This window comes from Cervus canadensis, chromosome 14 (genome assembly GCF_019320065.1).
Source record: "Cervus canadensis isolate Bull #8, Minnesota chromosome 14, ASM1932006v1, whole genome shotgun sequence".
In the NCBI taxonomy this organism is placed as follows: Eukaryota; Metazoa; Chordata; class Mammalia; order Artiodactyla; family Cervidae; genus Cervus; species Cervus canadensis.
The window spans coordinates 10,885,140-10,909,555 of NC_057399.1; the positions used below are offsets into that span (position 1 = coordinate 10,885,140).

At 40.7% G+C, this 24,416-nt stretch overlaps 1 protein-coding gene across 3 annotated transcripts in view; it reads right to left on the reverse strand.

The window, feature by feature from the left end:
- TDRD7 (tudor domain containing 7) overlaps positions 1-24,416 on the reverse strand; it is a 92,108-nt gene that overhangs the window by 31,835 nt on the left and 35,857 nt on the right. For all 3 annotated transcript variants that reach the window (XM_043486907.1, XM_043486909.1, XM_043486908.1), the window contains 3 exons: positions 22,094-22,167; positions 19,581-19,798; positions 5,143-5,729 (listed from right to left, as the gene is read on the reverse strand). In XM_043486907.1, coding sequence (XP_043342842.1) covers positions 5,143-5,729; positions 19,581-19,798; positions 22,094-22,167 — 879 coding nt within the window. The remainder of the gene's footprint in view (positions 1-5,142; positions 5,730-19,580; positions 19,799-22,093; positions 22,168-24,416) is intronic.

Consider the following 24,416-nt stretch of genomic DNA (forward strand, 5'->3'; position numbering starts at 1 on the left):
AACCCACATATGACGTGCATATTATTCACTCCACACTCTAACACTTGTTTATTGAGCTCTACAAATGTTAAGGTACTGGCTGCACTCTTGGCTCTGGGGTCTCCTGGGACATCTGCACCTCTGCCTGAGTGCCCTTTCCTGGGACCTGGAGTCTCACGGGGACTCCTGGTAGCAATGCAGTCCTGGATGTTCCACTGGCAGAGGCCTAGCTCCAGCCGTAGTTTGGTGGTTTGCCTAGCATGGGATCCTGCCAGGAAGGAGGAAGGTGGTGAGAAGCAGCATGAGCTCTGCAGGCAGCTTTTGCTCTCTGCAGCCACCAGCAGAGAACGATGCTAGCAGCTACGTGCCTTGCGGGGGATAGGGAGGTAATGTTACAGCTGGTTTAATAGTGGGTGGTGGCAAGAATGAGGTCATTACCCCCAAATTACCTGAGCAAGTGAACAAAGAATGATGTGTAGGCCCACTTAGGTGGGCCACAAATAAAGGTTATACAAAGTTAATTTCTGAGATTGATGACAACAGATTCCCTTACTTGACCTAAGGGTCCCCGCCACAGCACCTCTGTGTAACTTTGTGAGTTACAAGCCTACAGGTTTCCAGAGTCTACTGCCTGCCTGGGTAAAGCTATGGGTACAGAAGAGGGCTCAGCCTGCCGGATCTGCTAAGTCTTCAGGGTAGCTGGGGGATACCAATGGCCGAGGGCAGATAGCACCTACCATGCTTGCTGGTTGCCTGCCACCCTGCTGAACACACAGAATGCTGACACTGGGATTCTAATTTACACTGAAAAAGCAGATTCAGGTAACCAGAGGACTCTGGACCTAATCATCCTGGAATAGACTGGAACCCTCCTACTGAAGTCTTGGAACTGATCCAGATTCCTGCCAACTCTTGGGAAGAACTTAAGAAATCACATGATTGATTCAGTCCTGTGCTGGGTGACTGGTCTCTGAAAGTGGCCCCAGGGACTATTGGTAACACAAACCCAAGGATCCTGCCGAGGAAGCAGATTTAGACTTTTTCCTTTATAACATCAAACGGTAAATGTTAGCAATGTGCTCAACATCCTTCCTTAACCTCAATTTATTAGTGACCCACAGTGGGAACCCAAACCCTCAGCAAGCGCTTTCTATCCTCAGCCCATACTTCACCTTTCAAATAAAAGCTCCATGCATTTACCACCCCTATATAAAACAGACCTCAACAAAGCTTCAGCATGTTGGAGTTTTAACATTCAAAGATACTTGATTCTCACTTCTTTATCAGACTTAGTTTGTTCATATAGAACAGCTTTAATAGTTTTGCTGCAACATTTTATTAAAGAACTTGGCCACAATTCTTTGTGGCCTTTCTTTGGGTCTTCCCAGCTCAGCTACGACCCTGAGGAGGAGGGAGAGCCCACATCACAAGGGACATTTTGGTTGAAGGAGGCTGGACCCTGTTCTGCTTCAGCCTTTGCCCAGTCTGTCTATCCACAGCCACACCTTGGGCTGCTCCTTCTGGAGATCCAGCTCTACTGGTTCCTATTGTTTATCCCAAGTCAGAAAGGGCAAATTACTGTTTCATTTCCTATATAGTCTACATTTTCTCCAAAAGTCCGCATCAAGAGCCTGGAGCTGGACTGTTTTTTTTTTTTTTTTTTTTTTTAATAATTTCAGTAATCATTAGCCATTTAAGCAATAATTCCTTCTCCCAGGCAATGATATTAAAAGGCTCAAGGAACATACAGAATGATCTCTGTCCGTTTCCAAGGTAAACCATTCAATATCACAGTATTCTAAGTCTATGCCCCAACCAGTAATGCTGAAGACGTTAAAGTTGAACGGTTCTATGAAGACCTACAAGACCTGCTAGAACTAACACCAAAAAAAGATGTCTTTTTCATCATAGGGCACTAGAATGCAAAAGTAGGAAGTCAAGAGTTACCTGGAGTAACAAGCAAATTTGGCCTTGGAGAACAAAATGAAGAGGGCAAAGGCTAACAGCATTTTTCTAAGAGAACACACTGGTCATAGCACACAACCACTTCCAACAACACAAGAGACACTTCTATACATGGACATCACCAGATGGTCAACACCGAAATCAGACTGACTATATCTCTGCAGCTGGACTGAGAATCTCTATACAGTCAGAAAAAACAAGACCAGAAGCTGACTGTGGCTCAGATCACAAACTCCTTATTGCAAAATTCAGACTTAAATTGAACAAAGTAGGGAAAACCACTAGACCATTCAGATATGACCTAAATCAAATCTCTTATAATTATACAGTGGAAGTGACAAATAGACTCAAGGGATTAGATCTAACATATATAGTGCCGAAAGAGCCAGGGACTGAGGTTTGTAACACTGTACAGGAGGCAGTGATCAAAACCATCCCCAAGAAGACGAAATGCAAAAAGGCTAAATGGTTACCTGAGAAGGCCTTATAAATAGCAGAGAAAAGAAGAGAAGAAAAAGGCAAAGGAGAAGAGATATATCCATATGAATGCAGAGTTCCAAAGAACAGCAAGGAAAGATAAGAAAGCCTGCCTAGGTGATCAATGCAAATAAATACAGGAAAACAATAGAATGGTAAAGCCGAGAGATCTTTCAAGAAAATTAGAGGTACCAAGGGAACACTTCAAGCAAAGATGGGCACAATAAAGGACAGAAATGGTATGGACTTAAAAGAAGCAGAAGATATTAAAAAGAGGTGGCAAGAATACACAGAAGGACTATACAAAAAAGATCTTCATGACTCAGATAACCACGATGGTGTGATCACTCACCTAGAGCCAGACATCCTTGAGTGCGAAGTCAAGTGGGCCTTAGGCAGCATCACTACAAACAAAGCTAGTGGAGGTGATGGAATTCCAGCTGAGCTATTTATTTCAAATCCTAAAAGATGATGCTGTGAAAGTGCTGCACTCAATATGCCAGCAAATTTGGAAAACTCAACAGTGGCCGCAGGACTGGAAAAGGTCAGTTTTCATTCCAATCCCAAAGAAAGGCAATGCCAAAGAGTATTGAAACTACCACACAATTGCACTCATCTCAAACACAAGCAAAGTAATGCTCAAAATTCTCCAAGCTAGGTTTCAACAGTTTGTGAACCGTGAACTTCCAGATGTTCAAGTTGGATCTAGAAAAGGTAGAGGAACCAGAGATCAAACTGTCAACATCCACTGGATCACAGAAAAAGCAAGAGAGTTCCAGAAGAACATCTATTTCTGCTTTATTGACTATGCTAAAGCCTTTGACTGTGGAGATCACAACAAACTGTGGAAAATTCTTAAAGAGATTGGAATACCAGACCACCTTACCTGCATCCTGAGAAAATTGTATGCAGGTCAAGAAGCAACAGTTATAATCAGACATGGAACAATGGACTGTTCCAAACTGGGAAAGGAGTACATCAAAGCTGTATGCTGTCACCTTGCTTATTTAACTTACATGCAGAGCACATCATGTGAAATGCTGGGCTGGATAAAAAAAGTGAAAGTGAAAGTCGCTCAGTCGTGTCCGACTCTTTGCGACCCTATGGACTATACAGTCTGTGGAATTCTCCAGGCCAGATACTGGAGTGGGTAGCCTTTCCCTTCTCCAGCAGATCTTCCCAACCCAGGGATCGAACTGGGGTTTCCTGCATTGCAGGCAGATTCTTTACCAACTGAGCTATGAACATAAGCTGAACTCAAGATTGCAGGGCGAAATATTGATAACCTCAGATATGCAGATGACACCATCCTTATGGCAGAAAGTGAACAGGAACTAAAGAGCCTCCTGATGAAAGTGAAAGAAGAGAGTGAAAAAGCTGGCTTAAAACTCAACATTCAAAAAACGAAGATCATGGCATCCAGTCCCATCACTTCATGGCAAACAGATGGAGAAACAATGGACACTGTGACAGACTTTATTTTCTTGGACTCCAAAATCACTGCAGATGGTGACTGCAACCATGAAAGCAAAAGACGCTTGGCTCCTTGGAAGAAAAGTATGACCAACCTAGCCAGTTTATTAAAAAATAGAGACATTACTTTGCCAACAAAGGTCCATCGAGTCAAAGCTATGATTTTTCTAGTAGTCATGTATGGATGTGAGAGTTGGACTATAAAGAAAGCTGAGCGCAGAAGAATTGATGCTTTTGAACTGTGGTGTTGGAGAAGACTCTTGAGAGTCCCTTGGACAGCAAGGAGATCCAACCAGTCCATCCTAAAGGAGATCAGTCCTGGATACTCATTCGAAGGACTGATGTTGAAGCTGAAGCTCCAATACTTTGGCCACCTGATGCGAAGAACTGACTTATTGGAAAAGACCCTGATGCTGGGAAAGATTGAAGGTGGGAGGAGAAGGGGACGTCAGAGGAGAGACGGTTGGATCATATTTTTCACCAACTCAGCACATATGAGTTTGAGCGAGCTCTGGGAGTTGGTGATGGGCAGGGAACCCTGGCGTGCTGCATTCCACGGGGTTGCAAAGAGTTGGACACAACTGAGCAACTGAATTGAACTGAGTCTACATTTTCTCCAAAAGTCCACATCAAGTACCTGGAGCTGAACTGTTTGTTTATAATTTCAGTAATCATTAGCCACTTACGCAATAATTCCTTCTCCCAGGCAATAATATCAAAAGGCTCAAGAAACCAGAGGGCTAATCTGATATTACACTAGGAAGGTGCTGATGGGCTATTCTGACTTTTCATAAATGCTACATAATTCCAGATTAAACAGCATTTCCTACATAGTGGGTGGTTGCTTTTGACATATTAATATATAGTTACTATTAAGCTTCTGACAGATTTTTTTTCAGGTTCAGACCATATCATCCAATTTTTAAAAGTGTTAGAAATCTTTTCTTCCAAAATAGTTATTTTGAACATTTAACAAATATTAAGAATCATTATAACTCTATTTATAACTAAAAATATAGTATTCTTCCTCAACCAGCACCCATGTGAAGAAAAGCCAAGTAGCAACAGTAGTGACAGTCAAAGTGTTAGCTTCTCAGTCGTGTCTGACTCTTTGCAACCCCATGAAACTGTAGCCTGCCAGGCTCCTCTGTCCATGGAATTCTCCAGGCAAGAATACTGGAGTGGGTTGCCATTTCCTTCTCCCAGAGATCTTTACCAGAATTCTAAAGAATTAGAAAATAAACTTGCCTGATAACCACTTCATTTGTGTTGCTCAGTTCAACCACCAAGACTGATGGTGATGTCTCCGTTGGAATGATTAACGGAGGAATTGTCACAGTCTCCATAAAGGTGTCCGTACTTTCAGCAATGTTTTCTTCTATCTGCAAATATTCTTGTTCAACCATAGACTTGATATCATAATTGCCACGTGCTTGCTCTGCATCCTTTAGGATTTTGTCAGCGGGAGATGGAAGTTTAGCATAGAGAATGGCCTTCTGGGGATTTCCAGAAATGTAGTCTATGGTGCATACATCAGAAAGCAAATCAAGATTTTTTAAGGCATCCTCGGGTAATTTCACTTTGTACATGTCCTCAAATGTTTTCGGGAGTGCACTGGCCCAAAGACCACTAGAGTAATTCACCAGCAGCTCTGCGACTTTCTCTTTAAAGTCTCCTGGCATAACTGCTGGACACCCTTTGAGCGGTGGGATTTGTTTTGGAGCAGGTAGTGGGGATGGAGGCACTTTTTCAGCGTTCAGTTCACTTTTCAAAAGCTGCTTTCTCTTAGGTGGATAAAGAAGTGAATCCTGACCACCACTGCAAGGTTTTTCCACCTGAAATTTTTAAATAAAGCAAATTACAGATATTTTAATGGCTATCAACAATGTGAAAACACATGAATGCATTTTAACTTTGAGAAAAACTTTTCAAATGAATGAAGAGAACACAAAAGTGTACATTGTACTCTTCTCAATCACTGCCTTTACTTGTGAACATGATCATGCACCGCATTTCAGAAAGAGGCAGGGAAATGAAATAATATGGATCTCCCTGTGAAGGATCTGACTTCCAATAACCCTAGGAAACCACAGGCGCTTCTGCCTTGTACACCACATCTCACCTCATTCTCTCTGAAAAAGCCAAAGCAGCAGCTTAGAAAACTGACAGAATATGAGGAGGAATGAAACCATGGAAAGGTATCAGGACTGTCAGGAATAAATGACTGGGAAGAAAGCTGGAAATATGCAGGCAAAAATGAAGCGCTAGCTCTCTTCTTCCTGCAATATCCTGAGAAAACCCTCAGCTTTTCATTTTGTAGAGAAAGGTCGCTCCAGTGGTAAGGAATGCTTTTTCCAATCACCACACTAGAAAGAACTAAATGTGTTGCCCCTTTAATGAACAAGACTTAAAAATGCCCAGCATTTGCATATAATCCAATTTTCTTTTCGCAACATTCCAGAGAGGCATGGCATGATGGCATCTCCTAATGGAAGAGAAGGAGAAGAAAAACAAGCCTGGTACCATTTCCCCGAGTTCTAAGACTGTCTACTTCTAGACCAGGGGCCACACACTATAGGCTACAGCCCAATGCGGCAAGCCACCTGTTCTTGCCTAGTTTGTGACCTAAGAATGACTTTTCTACTTTTTTAAAGGTGTTTCTTTTATTTATTTGTTTATTTAGGCCTCACTGTGTGGCATGCGGGATCTTAGTTCCCCAACCAGGGATCGAACCCATACCCCCTGCAGTGGAAGCAGAGTCTTAACCACTGGGCTGCTAGGGAAGTCCCTCCATTTTTAAATTGTTAGAAAAAATGAAAAGAATTACTCTGTGATATGAAAATGAAATTCAGTGTACACCAACAAAGTTTTATTGGCACCCAGCCATGCTCTATGCAGAGCACGTGGCCACTTTTGCGCTCCAACGGCAGAGCCAAGTAGTCGTGCCAGACTGTGGGTGACGGTCACATCGCTCATGGCCTGCAAAACCTAAAACACTTACTACCTGGTCCTCTACAGAAAAAGTTTCTCGACTTCTGATTAGACAGGAATTAGTATGCATAGCCCTCCCAAAATTTTCTGTTTTGTCAGATCCTATTCACCTATTCCTTAGCTAAAATTTAAGCCCTTAGGAGGCTACCCAGACCACTAAGGTGATAATGCAAGCTTATGAGAAATACCCTCTTCTCCCAAAAGAACAGACTGTTAAAGTATGCTGGGTACGTAGCTTGTCAGCAAAAACATTGAGTTCATTAATACTAATTTTCTGTATAATGCTTAGGAAGAGAGACCATAAATACAGTTTGCCCCTGAATAACACAGGTTTGAACTTCACAGGTCCACTTACATGCAGATTTTTCTTTCACTAAATATGCATTAGAGTACTACACAATCCGTAGCAATGAAGATCTAGCACAGCCAAAAATAAATAAATAAAATAAATTTAAATGCATTCGATGATGTGTGAATTGCATCTCGATTGTGAAAATTCAGGGGCAAACACTGCCTAATACATGTGGCAAGTGTGGATATGGGGGGCTGTAAGGCTATACAAGGGTTTTTAACTGTACATGAGGTTGGTGCCCCTAACCCCCGTGTTGTTCAAGGGTCAACTGTATGTATGCATAAAGAAGGTATCCTCTTGTTACCAGAGAAGAGCTTTAATAAGTCAAAAGACGCAAGTCAATTTAATATTAAATTAGATTGCTTTTAATCTTGCTATATTCTGGATGACAGCTAAGAGGAGATCTTAAGAATGCTAGTATACATGTAAAATGTTAGGTTTTCCTCCTCCTTCTTCTGCCAACGTGTGCTTAAGACTTGGGAAAGGTCCATGCCTGACAAACTTGAGGCATCAATGAAAGCAGAAGGAATACAGCATGTGTTCAGCATCTGCAGGCATTCCCTGTCATCACTGGTGCACCCCTGCTGACACTATGAGACCTTCTAGATGGTTCTAGATACTCCAGATGCGTCCTTAATGTTAAGGCTAGAAACAAAAACGTCTGGGGCACTCCTCATCTTGCTCACAATGGTTAGCCCACCTCTCTAGAGGCTCATGCCTTAACATCTGGTATCTTAAAACGCCAATCTTCACTGTGCTTTAAGACACTTAAGATACATGAACACACATCAGTTATCCAGAGAAAGTTTGAAAAACATACTTTTTGAGAAAATGCAAAAAATAAACCAGAATTCTATTTTTATGTGAGTTATTCACTCATCATGCAGAATCCTACTTTTTATAATTTTAGATTTAGACATGGCAAACCTCCATTATCCAAAGTCACTTGAGCCTTCTGGGTCCATCTTAAAACTCTTCTTCAGTCTTCACCTAAAAGCATCTTCTTAACTCTCTGCAACACCTTCTCTAAAGTGGATCAGTTCATTTCAGCTGCTTAGTTGGGTCCGACTCTTTGCGACCCCATGGAATGCAGCATGCCAGGCCTCCCTGTCCATCACCAACTCCCAGAGTTTACTCAAACTCACATCCATTGAGTCGGTGATGCCATCCAACCATCTCATCCTCTGTCGGCCCCTTCTCCTCCCGCCTTCAATCCTTCCCAGCATCAGGGTCTTTTCCAATGAGTCAGTTCTTCACATCAGGTGGTCAAAGTATTGCAGCTTCAGCTTCAGCATCAGTCCTTCCAATGAACACCCAGGACTGATCTCCTTTAGGATGGACTGGTTGGATCTCCTTGCTGTCCAAGGGACTCTCAAGAGTCTTCTCCAACACCACAGTTCAAAAGCATCAATTCTTCTGCGCTCAGCTTTCTTTATAGTCCAACTCTCACATCTATACATGACTACTGGAAAAACCACTGCTTTGACTAGATGGACCTTTGTTGGCAAAGTAATGTTTCTGCTTTTAATATGCTGTCTAGGTTGGTCATAACTTTTCTTTCAAGGAGCAAGTGCCTTTTGATTTCATGGCTTCAGTCACCATCTGCAGTGATTTTGGAGCCCCCCAAAATAAAGTCTGTCACTGTTTCCACTGTTCCCCCATCTATTTGCCATGAAGTGATGGGACTGGATGCCATGATCTTCATTTTTTGAATGCTGAATTTTAAGCCAGCCTTTTCACTCTCCTCTTTCACTTTCATCAAGAGGCTCTTTAGTTCCTCTTTGCTTTCTGCCATAAGGGTGGTGTCATCTGCATATCTGAGGTTATTGATATTTCTCCCAGCAATCTTGATTCCAGCTTGTGCTTCATCCAGTCCAGTGTGATGTACTCTGCATATAAGTTAAATAAGCAGGGTGACATATACAGCCTTGACGTACTCCCTTCCCGATTTGGAAACAGTCTGTTGTTCCATGTCCAGTTCTAACTGTTGCTTCCTGACCTGCATACAGATTTCTCAGGAGGCAGGTCAGGTGGTCTGGTATTCCCATCTCTTGAAGAATTTTCCACAGTTTGTTGTGATTCACACAGTCAAAGGCTTTGGCGTGGTCAATAAAGCAGAGGTAGATGTTTTTCTGGAACTCTCTCGCTAGATGGCAGAGACTCATTTCAATGGAATATAGCCCATCTTACGTATCTAAAATAACTCTCACTAGCCCCATGACCAACTGTTGCCATAGCTTCTTCTGATCCAAATGAGGATAAGAGTTCTTTAGCTTTATGATCCTTTTCTTTCCAATGAGTTAACTGGGAATATGAGATACTTCAATGTTTGTTTACTAGCCTTCCCCACTCTTGGCCCCAAAGCTTCCATTCCCATCTGTGCTCTAGATGTAATCAGAACCAATTACCTAACAATGTACTTTGTCAAAGCTCTAAGCATGACCTCTAAACATGACCAATACACTGAATTCTTCCAACTAGGGCTTCCTGTCTTAACAGAAGTTATGAATATTTGGTCCACTTGATGTGAACTTGTTCAGGGCAAGAGGAGAATTCACATTTTTTCTGGCCTTTATTCCAGACTAATGTTTAAAAATCACCTTTAAGTAGGAAGCTTCCAGGGCTCCATCTGGAGCATTTATATTAAGCTTTGCCAGTCAGCCCATCAAAGAGATCTTTGACCAATAAGCCTGATTTTATCCAAAATACAAACAATAGCCAAATAATCATCTAATCTGGAAGGTATATTTGTTTCCTCAGCAGTTTTATTTTCATTGTTTAAGGTCGATACCCTATCCCACCTCTGCCAATCACCAAAACGACTAGTTCCTTGAATTGCAGGCACTTTCCAGTTCTTACTGACTTCTTTTTGATCTCTAGAAGGTTGGTTATATGCCTAAATACACTTTGTTGGCTAGTGATTTGGCCTCTTTAAATTCAAATTAGCATTTACTAAAGTTAAACATAGGCCTGACTTTAGGAACTGAACCTGACACTTAACTGGAGTTGATTCAGAGGTCCTTCAACAGGTTAGACAAATATTCATGGATAATTTAGTGACATGGAAAACATGCCCTGTCCACATACTTCATTAGCCAATCTTTGGGGAATGGCTGAAAAGGTCACTCAACTCAAAGGAAAAAAATCATGGAACTCATATTTTTTAAAAATATATGTAATTTAAGACAAATAAAATTCTTCTAACTTAAAGTCTTAAATTTTTCATGGAAGTGAAAATTTATTTTTTCTCAGGAATTCCAATGTGATCACCATCTGTCCTCCACAGCATGTGTCTTGTCTTTTTTTAATTTGCTGGTCAACTGCCTGAGAAAATACACCTATTACAATACCTATCCCCAGCCTGTGAGAATCTCTCCAGAGGCAAGAAACTGCTGGAATGCGGTTACAGGATGGTGTCCACTCTGCACTGTGCTCGGGTACATCCGACCAGATTTACATGTTGTTCTACTGGCTCACCCCCCAGAGCAGAACAGCTGTCTTCTGGCCTTCACAGACGACCAAGGGAAGTCAACTGCTACTTGAAACATGGCTGCTATTACTTCCTTAGTGTGATAACCTGCTGCTGAACATTCCCACTGGGTCTCTCAAGAGGGTGCTTTACAACTTCTCGATCCTTTAGTCTACTTGATTCAGGTACATACCTGAGGAGGGGCTCAAAAGGCCTCCTGTCTATAGGGGACTCGGGATCACGGTCCTGCCGTTTTCCTCCACATTCTCTTTGTTCTGGGCTCTACATTATTCCTTTGGGTTTGGATATCCACCCCAAATGTCACCAGTCCCATGACTGGGAACTGGCAAGATCTCCTCTGGTGATCATCAGAATATTCTAGAATCTAACATGTCTTAAACATACTATTTCCACAAGTTCACTGTATTTAGTTTGATTTCTGCCTCATCTGGAATCACAACTTGAATGAGATACTTCCCTCACATCCCTCTGAGCTTCTGTAAGTTTGCAGCTGACAGATTAGGTTTGGTAGATGTGAGACCCAAGGATTTAAAACATCAACTTTTTCAGGAGCTCTGCACATTCAAAAAATAAAAGCTTTCATCCTATATGCCTAGAAATTATCTCTTAATACTAAGAAGTCTTCACTTCTTCCTAATTTACCTGTGCTGTAAAGTTCTTGAAGCCAAACTCCTTTGAATCTATGAAGGTTCACCTGCTAACTATGCAGCATGGGTTGCTAAGGTAAACTTCCTGTTTCTAATGGAATTAGAATTTTCCTTGGGATTCTGTAATGGAATTGGTACTGTTCAATTAAATCAAAGTTTTCAAAGCAGTTGTATGGGTCTTATTCAGCCACAGCTTTGTTTCCATTGGGTAGTGGTTTCTTTGTGTTGAAGCTTTTAAATTATGTCCTAAATTTCACTTTATATGGGTACCACTCAATACAAACCTGAGACAGTATGATAAATCACTATCCAATAAATAGGAAAAAGGAGCTATTTCAAATCCTAAAAGATGATGCTGTTAAAGTGCTGCACTCAATATGCCAGCAAATTTGGAAAACTCAACAGTGCCCACAGGACTGGAAAAGGTCAGTTTTCATTCCAATCCCAAAGAAAGGCAATGCCAAAGAATGTTCAAACTACCATACAATTGCACTCATCTCACACACCAGCAAAGTAATGCTCAAAATTCTCCAAGCCAGGCTTCAACAGTGCATGAACCAAGAACTTCCAGATGTTCAAGCTGGTTTTAGAAAAGGCAGAGGAACCAGAGATCAAATTGCCAACATCCTTTGGATCACAGAAAAAGCAAGAGAGTTCCAGAAAAACATCTACTTCTGCTTTACTGAATCTGCCAAAGCCTTTGACTGTGTGGATCACAACAAACTGTAGAAATTTCTTCAAAAGACAGGAATACCAGACCATCTTATCTGCCTCCTGAGAAATCTGTATGCAGGTCAGGAAGCAACAGTTAGAACTGGACATGGAACAACAGACTGGTTCCAAATCAGGAAAGGAGTAAATCAAGGCTGTATATTGTCACCCTGCTTATTATATGCAGAGAACATCATGTGAAATGCCAGGGTAGATGAAGCACAAGCTGGAATCAAGATTGCTGGGAGAAATATCAATAACCTCAGATATGCAGATGACACCACCCTTATGGCAGAAAGTGAAGAGGAACTAAAGAGCCTCTTGATGAAAGTGAAAGAGGAGAGTGAAAAAGCCGGCTTAAAACTCAACATTCAGAAAACTAAGATCATGGCATCCGGTCCCATCACTTCATGGGAAATAGATGGAGAAACAATGGACACTGACACACTTTTGTTTTGGGGGGGGCCTCCAAAATCACTGCAGATGGTGACGGCAGCCATGAAATCAAAAGGCACTCACTTGCTCCTTGGAAGAAAAGCTATGACCAACCTAGACAGCATACTAAAAAGCAGAAACATTACTTTGCCAACAAAGGTTCATCTAGTCAAAGCAATGGTTTTTTCCAGTAGTCATGTACGGATGTGAGAGTTGGATTGTGAGGAAAGCTGAGCGCAGAAGAATTGATGCTTTTGAACTGTGGTGTTGGAGAAGACTCTTGAGTGTCCCTTGGACTGCAAGGAGATCCAACCAGTCCATCCTAAAGGAGATCAGTCCTGGGTGTTCATTGGAAGGACTGATGCTGAAGCTGAAGCTGCAATACTTTGGCCCCTGATATGAAGAACTGACTCATTGGAAAAGACCCTGATGCTGGGAAGGATTGAAGGCGGGAGGAGAAGGGGCCGACAGAGGATGAGATGGTTGGATGGCATCACCGACTCAATGGATGTGAGTTTGAGCGAGCTCCAGGAGTTGGTGATGGACAGGGAAGCCTGGCGTGAGGCATTCCCTGGGGTTGCAGAGAGTCAGACATGACTGAGCGACTGAACTCAACTGATGATAAATCACATTCACCTGGAGACCTGCCATCCAGTATCCCAAGTATTAGCAATGGCTTGTAATTCAAAAGCAAACCAATTAAAAAAGTCAATTTCAGCAAGGAGTAAAGACCCCTGGGTACCTAGCAACAACTAAAACATCAGAGAGTCCTTGACCAGAAGCATGCACCCTATGATTAGCCAGTTCACAGAAAGAAAGACTGGTTGATGACCTCCTACAGAGCTTAGGCTTTTTGTGTTAAAGCCAAGAAGTTCTGGAAGAGTTGGACAATTGATAAAGAGATGAGGAAATGGTCCCCAGTGAAGAAAAAACTGATAGGTTAAGATCTGAAGCCTCTAAGGGCAGTGGGTGGGGCTTATACTTCACACAGTATACTACATGAAGATGAGTTAGTACCCAACTTACCTTTTCCAGGCCACGTACATCTGCCACCCTCCTCTGTAGAGGCTCCCGCTATGCCCAGGATAGTTCAGAAAATTATAATTTTTAGTCACTTCTCTTTAAGAAAGTACAGGTGTTTGTGGTATATTCCAGAAAGAGTTAATCAGAGGGAAAGGAGAAAGTTCCTTGCAGATGGTACCCGATGTGTTCACAAACCATCTACCCAGAGAAACTCTTTTTCCACCACCTTGTGTGAGTAGTTTTATAGACATTATAATATTTCAAGGTCAATACTCTTTCACTCTTACCCCTTTTCTACTAAGGACTTTGCACTGATGCTGACTACAATCATTTGTATTTGGATCAATTTCTAGCCGTTGTCCTTTAGCATGGCCTGAGGTTCAGCACTTGTTCACAGGTCTCCGCAGGAAAACATTATCCTGGTTAAATGTGTGGAGGTCTTTGGGGCATGATCTTGGGTGGCAGCTCTGGCTTTCACTGTGTATTCTAAGCCAAGCAGGTACTAGATACGCTTCTCATTACCTCTAGGGGGAGCAGGATCTGCGTCTTTAGGAAGGCAGAGATTCACTTCATCTAAGAGTATCATTTTCTTTATCCACTGCTCCTTATTTTTCCATTTTTCTGTCCTTTTTAGCGTTACCTCTGTTTTCATTGATAGAAGCTCCTTTGTAGCATTTGCTGGTAATGCCTCTGCTTTACCAGTGGGTTTTAACCTGCTTTCATTTAAGCTGGGCTGCCCCGGGAAAAAGAACAGCTGTCTTTTCCTATATACCTGCTATGTTTCTAGACTGTACTGGCAGCTGCTCTTTTATAATAACGTTTCTATCACTTAATTCTAACAACCCTAAGAGACGGGAAGGACAGTCATGTTTTAGAGCAGAGTGAGGCCCTGATCTGTATGCTGAAAGTAATACCACTAACAGATGGTCAAGGCAAAAACCAAACCCCAAAGACCAAACTCACCTGTACTGTTGGGCCTGTGGGTAGTTTTCTGTTTCAAGTTCTGGAACAGCAACATCACATTACTCCCCAAGTGTCCTATTCTGATTTCACTGCATTGCAATTTTATCTTTCCCCTACTCAGATAGTCACTGAATTTAAATTTTAAAACTGTTCCAATGTGTTCATTCTGTGTTTCTTTTTACTGATGAAAAGTCAGAAAAGACACTGGATTTCAATTTGCTATTACGGCCGTACTTTCAAGTTCTGGCTTTACTCCTCAGTGCTGCTTCTGCTTGGAGAAGGCAACGGCACCCACTCCAGTGCTCTCGCCTGGAAAATCCCATGGACAGAGGGGCCTGGTGGGCTGCAGTCCATGGGGTCGCTAAGAGTCGGGCACGACTGAGCGACTTCACTTTCACTTCTCACTTTCATGCATTGGAGAAGGAAATGGCAACCCACTCCAGTGTTCTTGCCTGGAGAATCCCAGGGACAAAGGAGTCCGGTGGGCTGCCGTCTGTGGGGTCGCACAGAGTCGGTCACGACTGAAGTGACTTAGCAGCAGCAGCAGCAGCTGCTTCTGCTGGAATGGCCCTATAGATTGTATCAATACTGTTAAGGCTGAGGATACATCACTGCTGTTTCATTTATGTTCACTTCCTTAGAATTCAAGGTGTTTTTTACACGGACATATCCAGGCTTCAAAAAAAGAGGCAATTCATTTTGCATGGGCTGACAGGTGCTTTATCTTATGTAATTATCATAATTAAAGTTAAGGCAGAAAAAAAAATAAAGTTAAGGCAAATTCCTGAACATACAAAAGTATGTAAGTGGCATAACTGCTGTTGCCGCCTTTGATATTACAGAAATTGCAATCTAGAACTTCAGGTATTTTTAAGTCTGAGGTATTAGAAGGACTAAATGACTTAAAGCTCAGTGATTTCTAACAAACAAACAAAAAAATGACATATAAAATACAGGCTAACAGTAAAACCTTTTTGTAAAAGCATGAATAATTAGCATCATTAGGTACTTTTCTCATTTATATCATTTTATGTTATTATTCACTGATGTTATGTTCTGTGATTAAGGCTTGATGTGCTTCTAGCTGAACTCAGAATGTTTCCCACGATCTTGAAGCTACCCCCCGTGCTCCTCTGCGAGGCCTTTGAGGTACCAGCAAAGTCTTCTCAGCTAGGTGCATCTGATCCTGTCTGGCTCTGAAGCAGCCCCCGTCCACCCCCCAGCTCTCCACACAGCTTCAGCCAAGGCACTGAAGACATACTCCATGCCATGCACGAATGGAGAGGTTTCTCTCGCCACCCATGTTTCAGAAAGTGGAGGGTTCCAACAAAACCTCTGGTATTCCACAGTCACTGTCACGAGATTTGAAATTTCTGTGTTAACGGCTACCTCCTCTGGGAAGCTTTTCTTGACTTGGCTGACGATGCCACACCCTCCTGTTTACATGTTTCCTTAACACCCTACATTTCTTCTTCATAACCAGTGCAGGCTTACCCTTATTTGCTCAATGCTTATTTTCCCTGTTGGGCAGGGAAAAGTTCCTTAAGTTCCAGAAGGGCAAAACTCAGGTCTGTCTTGTTTATTGTTATTCTTAGCACCCAGGTCAGTGAGTGGCTCACAGAAGCATTTTATAAATATAATACCAGCCAAATACAACAGTTAAAGAAAACATTATTAATAAGGCCACCCTTTCAGAACAGCCAGGAGGTGTTGCTATCTTTCTCCTAGGATCCAACAGCGATTCTTAGATGCTTGTATCCTTGGTCAACAGTCTGCCATCTTGGGCTCTGAGGCTTTCCAAGACAGCTTCTGCACAAGTTCTTAAGGAACACTATGGAACTGGGTCATCATTGTTAACATGGCTCTATATTCTCTTTAGCCTTGAAAACTCTCAGTACACATTTTGCTGCTAGAGAGATCAAAAGGTTAAAAACAACAGATTCAAAGCATACTTCTGCCTGCATCAAGATGCCATCTAAAAAACTTGTAAAGTGACTTGTAGCATAGAGCTGATGAAACCTCTGTCAAGGTAAAATTTCAGAGCTGTTATTTGGTCCCTTGAGCTGATGCGACCCATGCTACACTCAAATAGAACTCCTGAAGGTGATTATCTCTGGGTGCTAGGATGATGGGTGATTTTTATTTCTTTTACAATGTTATTTTTCAGTACTTTTATATGGGATATTTTATATGACTGGGAGAGAAAGCACTTTAAAAAAAAAAGGAAGAAATACAGTGCACTCAGATTTCTTCTTCAGTTACACAACAAGCCATATGGAGATACATAGCACTAAGTCGTTCTCACCCTAAATTTTCTGCAGTGCAGGGTGTTCTAACCTGTCTGACCTATCTGCAGTAGAATCAGCCCTGGGAATTCTATCAGTGTTCCTGCTTTCCAGCAAGGTGAAAAGCAAGAAGTCAGAAGAAAGGGAAAATAATCATGGTGTAGCTATTTAAAACTGTCTAAAATTGACCATGGTGTAACATTTTGAAACTGTTTACTACCAGTCTGTTTAAAAAATCAGGCTACTAAAAAGACCATTTTGAAAAATACTGATAGATCTCATTAAAACTGCCAGTTTTTGTCATCCTAGACACAATGCTTCATTAATCAATTTCTCACACCTGACAACTGATAGTGATTACATCGAAACAGTCCTATTAAAATTGAGAGAAACAGCATGAAGATAAGAAAGATAACATTTTATTTCTGCTTCACATTCTACCCTCATTGCCTAGACAGAAATAATCATGCAACAAAGATGCATTTGAGCAACCAAAAAATTAAAAATTATTTTAGCACCTGAAATTTAGCAGGAAACCACCCATTTTAGGTAAAGTTTCAACATCAAAGAGACAGCTCTTCTGTCACCTGCAATCCTGGCAAAAGAAATTGTGAGGGTCTGGAGACATGTAAAGTAGTAAGGATGAGAATTTCTCTCCCAAAGCCATATATTTAGCTACACAAATAACTAGTTATTATCATGCAGTTTAAAACAAACTAATCAGAAAAGTGAAGAAAGTGTTAGTCGCTCAATAGTGTACGACTCCTTGCAACCCCCATGGACTGTAGCCCACCAGGTGCCTCTGTCCATGGGATTTCCCAGACAAGAACACTGGAGTAGGTTGCCATCCCTTTCTCCAGAGGATCTTCCCAAGTCCCCTGCACTGCAGGCAGACTCTCTGCTGTCTGAGCCACCTGGGAACCCTCAACCAGAAATATACTACATTAGGAAGAATCTGTGAAGTTAATTTAAAATTCTTTTACTCCGACGATCCTTCTTTTTGGAAACTTAATAGTGAGTTATATGTGTATCTTCACAATAAGAGGACTTAAAAGTTCATTGAAAACATAAGTTCATGAATACCTATGGATTTAAAAAATAAAAGAACCATATGCATTTCAAAAAGAAGCTCCAGGCCCCTGAACCTTCAGACTGAGCGGCCTGGTGAAACCTCAAAAATCTCCTCAAGATTATGAAAACCTGAGAGGTTCCTCAATGCTGCTCAGCCTGCATCCAGTAAGAATATCCTTCCCAGAAAAGAATAAAAATGGAAGAAATCAAATAGCGACCTTAGAAATTCCTACCACAAGAACAAACCCCATATTCAACATAAATCAGGGAAAACATTCTTATGATCATTCTTGACTTTATAGGGAAGGAAATAGCCATACTTCCAGAGTTTGGTATTTGTTATTTTCTCACTTCACACTGTGTATTCATCAGCATATTACATTGCCCTAAGGTGGCCTCAGTACCTAAGGCACTGCCTGGTACCTGCAGGTGTAGAGAACGAACAAGATGGATGGATGGATGGATGGATGGATGGACACATAACCCTTGTCTGGAAAGCCCACGGGACTGGGGCAGGTGTTAGTGCCCTGGAGGAAGCAGCGGTTATAAAAATACATGCCGTCTTTAGGCCAGGTGCCTATAAGAGGGAGTGGCCCATACTGCGCCCAGCGTTGGGGACCAAAATATACATTAAGGTAAAGAAATGAAAGCCCTGTGTCAAATAATAATTGTCATGCATATCTAATTCTATAAGCTTAGAAGCACCAAGTAAAGCTAATGCTACTATTTAGAAGTTATTTTGCTGAATACAGTCTATGTAAACAGCATTAAGAAACATTAAGGGACTTCTTTGGTGGTCCAGTGTTTGGGAATTTGCCTACCAATACAGGGGACATGGGTTTGATCCCTGCCCTGGGAAGATTCCACAAGCTGTGGGGTAAGCCCGTGTGCCACAGCTACTGAGCCCAGGCGCCTAGAGCCCGTGTTCCTGACAAGAGAAGCCACAGGGATGAGAAGCCTGTGCACTGCAACTAGAGAGTAGACCCCAGTCGCCACGACTAGAGAAACACCTGCGAGCAGCAACCAAGGCCCAGTGTGGCCAAAAATAAATAATTATATTAAAAAAGAGAAATATCTAAAGATTAGTTATTTACCTTTAGGAAGCTAGTTTTCTCTATCTCTGGCTGAACTAAGGTTTCTGATAAACTACTCTGATCCATCATTTTACCATAATAGACTCTCAAGTAGGAACAGGCATGAAAATTGATGTTAGCTCACCTTTCAATTTTTTCCTTCAAAGGAGTTTTTAAAAATTTAAAATCTGAATTCTATATTAATTTTTTAAGGTATTCTATAAATAATTAGCCAAATAACTAAAATCTGTTCAGCTGAATGTCTTTAAAAATGCTCAGGAACAAGCACATAAAATTTGAGGCCAACAAAAAATGTTCTATTACCAGTTAAGTTTAAATTATTAGATTGACAGAGCCATCAGTATCTACTGGTAACAGTTCAATACTAAATGGTGTGTATGTGTATATATATATGATCATATATTAAACACACAGCAGTTACAACACACACAGCTCTCAACCAAGACGTATTTCTCCTATAAATAAGAACTTATATGTGTTAAACTTAGTGATAAAAGATTAATGAAGCAATATTATGTAAAGTGCTTTGTGCTCCCTAAATAAAAGATGATACGACTAATAACTCAAAATCTGAAAGTGAGGCAGGGAGGAAGCATCAAGAGGGAAGAATAAGAAGAAACGTACCGTGCAAATATGAGGCCAGTGTTCAAACTGTTGTAAAATTCCTTGATTTAGTTCTTCTTTATATAATTCTTTGTAAAAATGTGGAAGCTTAGATATCCAAATGCCATTGCTATGCTTGTTTAGCATTTCCTTTATGCGGTTTTGAACCTCATCCATTTTATAAGTGTAAGAGGCAGGAGGCGTGACATTTGGTTTTTCAACAGCCTGATTTAAATTATCTTTAAATTAAAAAAATGATAGAATTAACCAGAATGCTTAACATTTCAGATTATCCCTATTATCCAGTATTTCTGTCTTTAGGCTTTGTGGCACTTCAGGCTTGTGGGGGTTAAGGGACTTCAAAGGGAACAGGATTAGGAGAGCAAGACCATAACAACTTCATTCTAAGTTTTAATCCTGAAATAATCAGGAAGGTCAACGGCCACTCAAAGAGGGAACCTAGCCCCTTTATTTTGCAAAGATATGTCACAGTTTAATTTAAACATCAGGATGATGTTTGCTTCATAAAGAATAATGAAATTATTTAACCAATTATTTTCTAATTCCAACCAAGAAAGGTTAAATTTTAGACAATAATAGTATATATGTAATGCTAAATTTAAAGCTGTATTTTACAAAGTGTAAGAATAATGCCTTAATAGTAAGATCAAAGAAACACTTCATAAAAAATAAACAACTGTCCAGGTTTTAAGACATGATCAATTTGCCCTTTATTAATAAGAAAAAATAATTCAGCACTAAGCAAAAGTTCAAAAATTGATGCACATGTAATAAACAACCTAGCCTCAGTTTATGAACATAAATAAAAGATCTGATACCCACAGATAACTATTAATGATTTGCTTTTATTTCCCCAAAACAAGTCATTCATTTTTCATAAGTGAATACTACAGAGCTTTGGCTAGCTCTCTTACATTTATTTTTTATTTAAAACTTAGAATACCTGAGTTAATATCTTAATTTAAGTGTCCACAATAGCTGACATTTCTGGAAGAACTACGAAATTCATTCCAAACCTTTTTAAAATTTTACTGGGATACAGACCAGAGTATATGAAAAATTACCGTCTGTAAACAAAATATGTTCACATTTTAATCACACAGTATTTCTGCTGGGATTCAACAATTTTTACTTTATCTTATTTTAAAAACTGGCTTGTAGAGACACTTAGGCTGGTTTGTGGTTGCTGGCCTCTGAGGATGCTAGGAAACGGAAAGGAGAGCTATCCCTTGGGGATGGCTGGATGCTGACTCTGCCTTACCCACCAGAGGGCATGAGAACTTCCTTTTGCTGAGACTTAGCTTGGCTCAGCCAGTAGAAGGGTCCAAGATTTCCACATCTGTTTCCTATTAAAGGCACAGTTAATTTATAAAGTTCTTCCTAAATAATGGTATATAAAAGAACTAGGAAGAAGGAAAAGATGAATTTCTTGGAATTGGCCAGTCCCTCCCTTAAAGAGAGAGTCAGCAGTTGGCATGTAGTTGGAGCCTGCAAATGCACCTGCTCTGTGGGGCTACTGGAGTTATTTAAGCTTCTGTGCCTTTTGTTCAACAAATCAAGGAAGTAATCAAGGCTGCCAGCAATTAGAAGACGTTATGTGTAAGAGGTTATTAACCCAGCCCCTGGGTGAATCGTAATCCTCCTGAAACAAGTCCTCTTGGTTCTGCAGAAAAAGCTTATTCTAATTTAAAGGATTTACAACCTCTAAAGGTATGTGGCTTTACTAAGTGGTCATTTTTCAGAAAATGCATAGGTAACTATAATTGATAAAGACAAAAATCAAACTGTTCCATCAATTTTCATGAGAAATACTGGAGATATATTCCTATGGAAAAAAATTTCCATAATTTCAACTCAGTAAGAATCACATGTAAAGCAGCAAATCATTTAAAACCACATAAATTTCATGCAGTATAAGTACAAATTCTGAAAACCATGTATTCCTCCGGTGAGTCTAAGAGCAAGGGATTTACACTTTGGTTGGAGAAGACAAGTGTGTGCACTTTTGATCTTCAGATTCTTCAACTTTATTATGTCTTCTATTGTCCTTTTGGATTGTATATATTTATATTCATATTTAGGTGCTTACGGTCATTGCACACAGTTTAGGAGACCAGTTTTCACATAGTGTTAAGTATGTGAAAGTATTTTATGAGTATCTGAAACTATTTTTTGAGTCGAAGTTCCCTATTTATGTGCTTTAAATCTTACTCTCTAATGAGTGAAAGTGACAAGGGACACAGGATCTCTGTAGGTAACAAGCGGAAGTGACAGAACAGGTCTGGTGTGAGGAAAGTCTCAAGTCAGAACAATAATGATACCGTTGGAGGTATTACTTTGTCTTTAGATCACTACAATTCATAACTTAAAGAAATCAGAAAAGAGAGAAGGAGAGAGATATTACAAGTGGGAGGTGAGAACAAATGTCAAAAGCCACCACTAGATATTCTTCTTAGGGTTCTGAGGCTCAGGAAGTCATAATGTATCACACAAATAATGTTTAGAAAACATACCACTCATTTCCTTAGTACAGGTTCTTGAAAGATGCATCTGAAAAGGTGGAGGAAGGGATGCCTTTGGGCTAAACCTAAGGTATAAAACAAAGGTAAATTAGAATTCAAATAGCAAAGTCAGTAACCAAGTTTCAAACACTATACTTTTCATTTAAAGTCTCTGTGGCATTGAGCAGCAAAATAAGTCACTAAAGTATTTCAAAAGGGGAAAATTAAAATGATACCTTGTAACAGCTTTCATATTCACTGAAGGAAAGTATATTAGAGGCTGAATTTAAACTAGTAATTTAAAAAGAACTTGGAAGTCACGTTTCCCCAATGGCTCAGTGGGTAAAGAATCCACCTGCAATGCAGGAGACACGGGTTCAATCCCTGGGTCCAGAAGATAACCTGGAGAAGGAAACAGCAACCTTCTGCTGTATTCTTGCCTGGAAAATCGCATAGACAGAGGAGCCCGGTGGGCTACAGTTCGTGGGGTTGCAGAGTCAGACACGACAGAGCACACAAGCGCATTAAGAAACTAGCAATCCAAAATAAAGAAAGCTATGCAAAGAACAAACAGTTGAACATAAAGAATATTTTTGAATGTAACTAAAAAATGGAAAACTTGCATTACCAGATACTGAAATGTGTTATACAGGTACAACATAGTTGGACAAGATAAGTAAGATAGTAGAGAGCTTATAAATAGTTGGACAGATAAGTAAAATAGTAGAGAGCTTATAAATACTCAATTTACATTATATTAATATCTCAGCACAAGATAAAAGTGGCATTTCAAACCAGAGAGGGGATGGTCAATTAACGACTTAGGAAAGAAAGGTAGATTTCCCACCTCATACCCTCACTAAAATAATTTTTGTGTAAATTGTACTGGAAATACATAGAAAAATTTTCTAAACATAAGGACAAGGAAATACCATCCCCACCCACAAACAGAAATAATCTGTGTTCATGTCTGCCTGTCTCACTAGACTCCAGATGTCTATTACTTGTGTTTCCAGTGCCTAGAGCACTAATTATTTGTTTTTCTAGTGCCTAAGGCAGTGCTTGGTACATGCAAGGAGGACGGAATGCTCTAAGAAGGAATAGGATGATTGAATGAATCAAAGACTTCCCAGCAGTGAGTATGGGACTAGAGGTGATTGTGACACAGTATACCTATTTCACAATTTTTCAACAGTATGGAATACTCTAAAAATTAGATCAATTCTCTGAAATGAAGCACATCGGAGGAGGTCCCAAGATGGTGGAGGAACAGGATGGGGAGACTGCTTTCTCCCCCACAAATTCATCAAAAGATCATTTGAATGTTGAGCAACTTCCATTAAAAAACTTCTGAACACTGGCAGAGGACACCAGGCACCCAAAAAGGCAGCCCAATCTCTTTGAAAGTAGGTAGGACAAAATATAAAAGACAAAAGCAGAGACAAAAGATTTAGGGATGGAGACCCGCCCCGGGGAGGGAGTCATGAAAGAGGAGAGGTTTCCACAAGGTGGGTCTGTGGGGAGTTTTGGAATCTCAGAGGGCAACATAACCGGGAGGGAAAAAAAAGAAATGAAGCACATCTGCTAAATTCTAAAAGAAATGATTAGACTGTAGGCTACAAGCAAACGTTTATTTAGTATACGATGCTCTGCAATTATAAGAGCATCACATTCGTGTACTAATGCATCTGGATAATACAGAAGATGCCAAAAACATATCCAATTTCTACTTATGCAGAACTGGCAGGGAGACAGCAATCCTTTCCCTTGCTTCAGAACCCTAAGAAGTGTAAACTGGAACCTCTGCCTGCTCTGAGTCAGCTGTGAGGACCTGAGCAGGAAGCAGGGGGTCACGAGTGAAGAATGACAGAAAGCACAGCAAGGATATGGTAGGGGCTGCTCTGGTTCAAGCCTTTGGGTCCAAGGCACAGAAAAGAAAACAGTCAACACAGCAAAAGAAAAATAGTCAAGGAAAACCACAGGGGCACATGAAAAACAAACATAAGGAGATAACACAGGTCCAACCAGTTTTGTAACAGTCAGTATAAAAGACTTATTACTTTGTTTCTTAAAAGACAAATATTTAGGCTGTCCCCTCCTAAAAAAAGCCATATTTAAACATATGCCATTTATTAGAGACACACTATTATCCCACTAGTATTTAAGGACCTACTATTACATGCCACTGTGTCAGAGCGTAATGATCAACGATACACAAGAGAAAGACAGCGTTAGTCTCATGGACTACACATACCACTGAGAAAACTGACCGTGGCAAGCAGCTAGAACACGGCCCCCCAGTGCCCCTGCCTCTGGTGCCACAGCCGTGTGTAAC